This window comes from Eleutherodactylus coqui, chromosome 4 (assembly GCF_035609145.1).
Source record: "Eleutherodactylus coqui strain aEleCoq1 chromosome 4, aEleCoq1.hap1, whole genome shotgun sequence".
In the NCBI taxonomy this organism is placed as follows: Eukaryota; Metazoa; Chordata; class Amphibia; order Anura; family Eleutherodactylidae; genus Eleutherodactylus; species Eleutherodactylus coqui.
This window is the reverse complement of record NC_089840.1, coordinates 286,043,639-286,051,468: the sequence shown is the minus strand read 5'-3', so window position 1 is coordinate 286,051,468 and position 7,830 is coordinate 286,043,639. Positions and strand designations below refer to the sequence as shown.

The 7,830-nt window shown below is 43.7% G+C and overlaps 1 protein-coding gene across 1 annotated transcript; it reads left to right on the top strand.

Annotated features, from left to right (window-relative positions):
* The first annotated feature begins 704 nt into the window (after positions 1–704).
* Positions 705–7,305, top strand: LOC136626744 (zinc finger protein 300-like). The gene is made up of 2 exons (XM_066601749.1): positions 705–834; positions 2,687–7,305. The coding sequence occupies exons 1-2, from the start codon at positions 705–707 to the stop codon at positions 3,703–3,705; spliced, it is 1,149 nt and encodes a 382-aa protein (XP_066457846.1). The 3' UTR covers positions 3,706–7,305.
* The last annotated feature ends 525 nt before the right edge of the window (positions 7,306–7,830 follow it).

Below are 7,830 nucleotides of genomic sequence, written 5' to 3'. Positions count from 1 at the left end.
TGAGTACGATCACTCAGCCAGTTGTGAATCCACCTAACAGTTGCCTTGTCAATCCCATATTTGGTCATTTTTTTCAATAAGTATGGTATGAGATACTTTGTCAAATGCTTTACTAAGGTCAAGATAAACGATATCCACCGCATTTACCTGATCAACCCAGTCAGTGATTCTGTCATAGAAGGAAATGAGATTGGTCTGGCATGACTTGTTTGTTACAAACCCAGGCTGGCTCTGGTTAATTACTCACTTTTCATCCAAGTACTTGCATACATGCTATTTAATAATTGGTTTAAAGATCTTTCCCAGTATAGAAGTCAGACTCACAGGACTGTAGTTTCCTGGATCCACCTTCTTCCATTTTTTAAACATAGGCACAACATTTGCCCTTTTCCAATCTTCTGGGATTTCTCCTGTTCTCCAGGAATTTTCTAAGATTATGGCCAGTAGTTCAGCAATTATCTCCGTTGCTTCCTTTATTATCCTAGGATGTAATGCATCTGAACCAGATCTCTGCATCTTATCGCTATTTTCTGGTTCTGGAGACTTCTGGTTGGAATAAAGAAGCAACAGGTTGGAGTTATACAGGAGACCGGCAGCTATTTGGCCCAGATCACTACTGCTGTCATGTCATTCTGGCTCCTCATACTAATTCATGACCTTTTCTGCCCATATAAAACCTTCCGCACAACTTCTCCAACTGTTTGATGACTTTTACAATATTTATTTCACAGCTGGTGAAACTGGAGGAAGATCTGATCCCTATTGATGCTACAGAGACACATGTGAGGGGGGATCAGCCGTGTAAGGAGGAGATTCCTACAGATGACCCCCCAGGTGAGACTACATGTAGAGAAGAGTCTGTATTGTCGGGGTTTTCAGCTCTATATTCCCTTATTCAGCCATAGTACATATGGAGTCGGCCCCCTCATGGAGGGTTCCTGACAGTTTGGTCATTAGTCTGCTGGAGGTCGTTGTGTGCAGCTCTGCCGGTGCTCCTCCTGTTGTCCTCGCACAAAGGGTCATAAGCCGATCCTAATCCTGTGGATAACAGATCACTGTGTTCCTGCACTCTGCAACGGGTACAGATCAGTCATCATTATAGTTTTCTATTAATCCTGGAATACATGATGATAATTATATTATTTCCTCCTAGTATTTTAGTCCGGCCGCAGGCGCCGTGTAAGAAGTCCTCTCCAGACTGCATTCAGCTTCTCCTCACATCGCGTCTGCTCCCGGCTGAGACCCCATGTACTATAAAGAAAGGAGCAATATTGTACAAAGTATTCCATGTCTCTCCTTTTTGTAATTTTCTGGGTTGTTGTAGGTTACGTCCGCCCTGGGCAACATCATTTATTAGTCACTCCCAACCTCCATTAGTGCCTTTGCACATGCGCAGTTACCATCAGGGCGCGTTCACGCTCTGTATTACGCACGTAAAATGGAATGAATAGAACCCATTGATTTGAATGAGTTTTTTATATGTGATTCTGTCTGTTAATGTGCTATGCATGCAGCCATGTGAATGAGGCCTTATCGTGTTTCCTCTCCTTTGCTGCTGAAAAATCAGAGTTACTGGGCATGCTCAGTAGGAAGTTACACATATCTTAGTTCTACTATCGATCAGCTGGGTTAATGAATGGCTACAAACATATCTGTGCCCACTGATAATGGTGGTGCCGGCCTTCTAAAAGTGTCTTTATTCCCTGGTCAGCAGCACGTGATCAGCAGACTGTAGTTGCAGCGCTGTACAGGGCAGTTTACAGCAGGGGGCGTCAGCAGCGCTTATCCACGGCTCATACGGCTCTGTAACCTTACAAGCTGTATGAGGCGCGGATAAGAGCAGCAACTGAGAGCGCCCGCTGGAGGTAGGAAATTACCGTCACTGCAGGGAGGAAATCAGTGCAGAACACGTGCTATGATACGGAAGTACTCAGTTTCAGAGATGAAAAATGCAGCAAAATGTATGGTCTTAAATGAGTGGTACTTAAAGGGGTTGTCCCGTGAAAGCAAGTGGGGGTATACACTTCTGTATGGCCATATTAATGCACTTTGTAATGTACATCGTGCATTAAATATGAGCCAAACAGAAGTTATTCACTTACCTCCTCCGTTGCTAGCGTCCCCGTCTTCATGGTGCCGTCTAATTTCAGCGTCTAATCGCCCGATTAGACGCGCTTGCGCAGTCCGGTCTTCTCCCTTCTGAATGGGGCCACTCGTGCCGGAGAGCTGCTCCTCGTAGCTCCGCCCCGTCACGTGTGCCGATTCCAGCCAATCAGGAGGCTGGAATCGGCAATGGAACGCACAGAGCCCACGGTGCACCATGGGAGAAGACCTGCGGTCCACCGTGGGTGAAGATCCCGGCGGCCATCTTAGCAAGGTAAGTAAGAAGTCGCCGCAGCGCGGGGATTCGGGTAAATACTATCAGTTTTTTTTTTTTTACCCCTGCATCGGGTTTGTCTCGCGCCGAACGGGGGGGGGCCTATTGAAAAAAAAAAAAAAAACGTTTCGGCGCAGGACAACCCCTTTAAGGATGATTGTCAGATTAGTTGCTGCACAAATTATTGTGCCTACTATTAACGGGAAATCCTTTAAATAATAGATTTTTTTAATGAATCTTTAATATAGAAATGTAATAAAATATAATTGTAATATTTAAAAACATTAAAATTTGTTTTATTGATGGCAGATGATGACACCAGGAGCTCAGAGGGACAGCTGATATCAATGGATTGTAGAGCAGATGAACATGGTATCGTACAAGCTACATATGTAGACCCTGCCATTATCCCAAATACACCCTCAGCCCTTCACAGCAAAGATCTGTCATCTGATCCTTCTAAACAGGTTCCATCGTATGATTCATCACAGACTGATAAGAAACATAGAATTTACGGAAGAGATGTTGAACATAAAGGAGTTGACACAGGGGAGAAGCCATATTCATGTCCAGAATGTGCAAAGTGTTTTAGTCAGAAATCTTGTCTTGTTAGACATCAGAGAATTCACACAGGGGAGAGATTATTTTCATGTTCTGAATGTGGGAAATCTTCTATAGAGAAATCAGATCTTATTAAACATCAGCGAATTCACACAGGAGAAAGGCCATATTCGTGTTTCGAATGTGGGAAATCTTTTAAATGTCAATCAGATGTTGTTAAACATGAGCGAATTCACATAGGGGAAAAGCCATATTCATGTTCTGAATGTGGGAAATCTTTTACAAGTAAAACATATCTTGTTATACATCACAAGATTCACACGGGGGAGAAACCATTTTTATGTTCTGAATGTGGGAAATGTTTTATAAGTAGAACATGTCTTGTTCAACATCAGAGAATTCACACAGTGAAGAAACCATTTTCATGTGCAGATTGTGGAAAATGTTTTAACTTCAAATCAAATTTTGTTGAACATCAGAGAACTCACACAGGGAAGAAACCATTTTCATGTTCAGAATGCGGGAAAGGTTTCAATAGAAAAACAGTTCTTGTTATACATCAGAGAATTCACACAGGGGAGAAGCCATTTTCATGTGCAGATTGTGGGAAATGTTTTAACTCCAAAGCAGAGCTTGTTAAACATCAGAGAACTCACACAGGTGAGAAGCCATTTTCATGTTCTGAATGTGGGAAATGTTTTACTCAGAAATCACATCTTGTTGAACATCAGAGAATTCACGTGAGGAGAAACCATTTTCATGTCTAGAATGTGGGAAATGTTTTACTCAAAAATCATATCTGGTTGAAAATGAGAGAATTCACACTGGGGTGAAATCATATACATGTTCAGAATGCGGGAAATGATTTAATAAAAAAATAGTTTTTGTACATCAGACAATTCATACAGGGGGAGAAGCCATTTTCATGTGCAGATTGTCGGAAATATTTTAACGCCATAGCAAATCTTGTTGAAAATAGTTTCTCCCTTGTGTGAGTTCTTTGATGTTCATGTTCTGAATGTGGGAAACATTTTACCCAGAAATCACATCTTGAAAAACATCAGAGAACTCACATGGGGAAGAAACCATATTCATGTTCAGAATGTGGGAGAGGTATTAATTCTAAATCACATCTTGTTGGACATCAGAAAATTCACAAAAGGGAGAAGCCATAGTAATGTTGTATTTGAGAAATGTTTCACTCACAAAATCACATTTTCCCAAAAACTCCTCAGGGAAGAAGCCATTTTTAGTTTTTTTGCCATTCTTTTTAATTGATAAATAGTACATTAGAAATCAAACATTCCTTCCTTCCCAGCACTTGTACTGAGAGACACGATCTTGAAGTGCCATATTTGATCCCAGGGCATATAGGGAGGCAGGACTCTCCATGCCTGCACAGAACGGTTTCATCCCTTCTGTTGTCGGCCCTCCATCTCAGAAGAAACGATGGCACATTTAGGCATTCTCGAAGGTGGCTAGTCTGCCATAGAGTTTCCTTTTGTTTTGTCCGGAACACTCGCTCCCTAATTAAAGGCTAGGAAATTGGGGCTATTGCCAGAACAGTGAAGCTTGCCATCCGCATCAGACGTTTTTGGGCCACAATCAAAGCAGGTCCCCCAATGATTGAGTGGCACGGTGGGTAAGCATAGTCTTCCCAAGGGTAAATAATTCCCTTCCTTCACAGTAATTCCTAACTTCAGAGCAACAGCTCCTCTCATACATCTCCTGCTTCTTGTTAGAGGCTACTCTGGTGTTTGCTTTGTTGTGCTTTTTTGGGGGTACGTTCCCCCATTCTTGGTCTGCTGGCCTCTTCTCTAAGGGTCAGTTGGTTTCCTCTGTCTTACTGGCCTAGTGTGTGCAGTGTTGTAGGTTTGATCTCCACGCTGCACTTTTCCGGATTCAATGCGTGCCTCTGTGGCTTCTCTGCATTTCTGCCTGGTGGGCAAACACTTCAGTGTCCCCCTTCTTCACATCCAGGTAAGAGCTGTGCTTCACCCGCTTGCCTTTCGGACTATCGTCACAGGGGTTTTGGCGGTCGGTGGTGCCGCATGTGTGGGAGGAAGACTCTGACCGGTGGGGTTTTCATTAAACTTAGCCCCAGTTTCACCTCCTATTAGCTGCTAGCGTGCAGATTTTTCATTTGCATCCCAGAGGCCTGCCAACACTCCCTCTCTCCTTCATATGCTGGAAGTTTCTTGTCAGCATGGGCATTTGGAAGTCACTGCATTCTGACACCTATGGTTCTACACAGGAGAAGCTAGTTGCCTGGGACTCGCACTGGATATAACTGTTCTATTGACTCCATGGAACAACTACAATTGGGTAAGCTCTGCCTGATGGCCAGCTCCCCGCTTGCTACTCTTCCTGTATCATCACTAGCTGGGCTTTCTGTCTGGTGCCATGTCGGACACCAGAATGGAGGATTCAACACAACGGTTAACCAGAACCACGTGTTGTGTGTACTCTCTGTGAAACCAAATTTGCCCGTGACACTTGGATCCATTTTGTCTTAACTGCATACCGTCGCAGCAGACTGCTGTAGATCCTTCTACTGACACCCCTCCTATTCAGTCCTCTCTAATCGCAAAGCTGGAGTGGGCACACTCCCAGTCATGGGCAGTTTCAGACTTTACCTGGGCATCCACGATGATTCTCGACAGGCTGGACCGCATGTCCAGTCCAACTAGACAGACTGTATTTGATGACAGCAGCTCTTTTTTGCAGGTCTATCTGCGGGGCAGAGTAATAATAATAAACTTTATCTGTATAGCGCCAACATATTCCGCAGCGCTTACATAGACAGGGGATACAGAAAGACAAAAGTACAAACATTACAGAACCACGGTTACATAGTAATCAGTTAATGGAAACAATAGGGGTGAGGGTCCTGCTCCAACGAGCTTACATACTACAAGTAATGGGGTGATACAGAAGGTAAAGGGGCTGGAGATGTGCACTGTATGGCGAGGTGGAGAGTGAGGGGTGATATACACATAGACAATGGTCAGACATTTAGCCGTGTGACGGCAGAAACAGTATGACTGCAGGCGCGGTTTATGATGGCTAGCAGGGATTGCAGTCAGTAGGTCAGGGAGCATGTTATCAAGCGGAGTACAGAGGGGTTTGTTTAGGGTATGCGGTATGCCTCCCTGAAGAGGTGCGTTTTTAGAGCACGCCTGAAGTTCTGCGAGTCCTGGATTGCTCGGGTAGCCTTTGGTAGTGCGTTCCAGAGGACCGGTGCTACTCTGGAGAAGTCTTGGAGGCGGGAATGAGAAGTTCGAATTAAAGGGGCGCTCAATCTGGTTTCGTTAGCAGAGCGGAGAGCCCGGGCTGGTTGATGGATTGAGATGAGGGAGGCGATATAGGGGGGCGCTGCACTGTGGAGGGCTTACATATGAGGCTTAGGTCTTATCACTCTAGGTTATCATCTCTGTCCTGGCTACTTCCTCTAATTCAGTGTCTCCTAGCGTGCATGACAAAATTCTCCATAAATACAGTAGTCGATCAGAGGGCGAATTATCTGAGTCTTTTGCTGGCTCTGGTATGGATGAGAACCAGGTTTCAAAACTCTCTACGAAGGTGGATAACCTAATTACAACAGTGACAGATACTTTGCTTATGCTGGATCAGCCTCCAACTTCTTTTAAAAATATTGTTTTTCTTCAGACGTCTCAGGCGTTCTCCCTAAAACTTTTCGCCCCACATAAGGATTTTGATAATGTCTTAGTCAGGGAAGTGAATGTTCTGGACAAACGCTTCATTATGCCTAAGTGTTTAGATGTTATGTATGGTCGGTTCCTCGATTAGTTTCCTATTTGGAAAAAGATGTCGCTCTTTCAATAGTAGACGCTTCGTCATTCCAGGATGAACGTGGCTAGAAGATTGAGGCTCTAGGAAAAAACCTCCTTTAAGTCGGTGGGTTCGGCTCTCAGGCCAGTCTTTGCGTCTACGTGTCAGCAAGGCCACAGCTTTGTCCTTTCAACACAAAGGCCTGGATATGAACTTAAGTCTGAGTTCCCTGAGTTGTACTGTCTTGTATAATTTTGTATCATCTGGAAATATAGATATTTTACTGTGCAGTCCCTCTATCATAGAATGGTAGAGCTGGAAGGGACCTCTAGGGTCATCGGGTCAAACTCCTGCTCAGTGCAGGCTCACTAAATCATCCCAGACAGATATTTGTCCATCCTTTGTTTGAACACTTCCATTGAATGAGAACTCACCACCTCCTGTGGCAACCTGTTCCACTCATTGATCACCTTCACTGTCAGAAAGTTTTTTTATATATATATAATTTGTGTCTCCTGCCTTTCAGTTTGATCCTGTTGGAGCATATATGTATGTAACATTGTCAAATTGATCCTTTGTATTACTTGTATTGATAACAATTGTGTATATATCTTTAAGAAAAAATATATTGAAATATTAAGTGAAGTTTCAGTTATAGGGCGTAGTCTTTAAGACTTATTTTGGCTTTTTAATGAGATGGCATAACCAGATGACGTACTGCGATAAGAGCCATTGATGTCATAGCCTTGACCACCCTGACAATAAATGAACACAACCTACAACCCATAGATATGTTCAGGGGCACCAGACATTACTGCCTCCTCTCAGCCCTTCTCCTTAACCTCTCTTTAGATCCCCTACTGTACCATCTACAACCAGTCCCTCTCAATTTGCCATCCCACTCACACCACCCTAATATCTCTATAACTGCATTTGCTGACGATGTGCTCCTATGTACCAATGAACCAGTCCACACGCTCCCGAAAATTCTCCAAGACCTCCAAAATCTAGGCACACTTTCAGGATATACTCTCAATTTAGAAAAACAGAGGCCCTATTAACAAAAGGTTTGCGAAGGTCATAGTGGACCCACCAATACC

Excerpts from the sequence above, each read along its gene's own strand:
- LOC136626744 (XM_066601749.1), top strand. The coding sequence starts at position 705 with ATGACTTTTACAATATTTATTTCACAGCTGGTGAAACTGGAGGAAGAT. Across the intron at positions 835-2,686 it reads TCCTACAGATGACCCCCCAG|ATGATGACACCAGGAGCTCA; the intron begins GTGAGACTACAT and ends TATTGATGGCAG.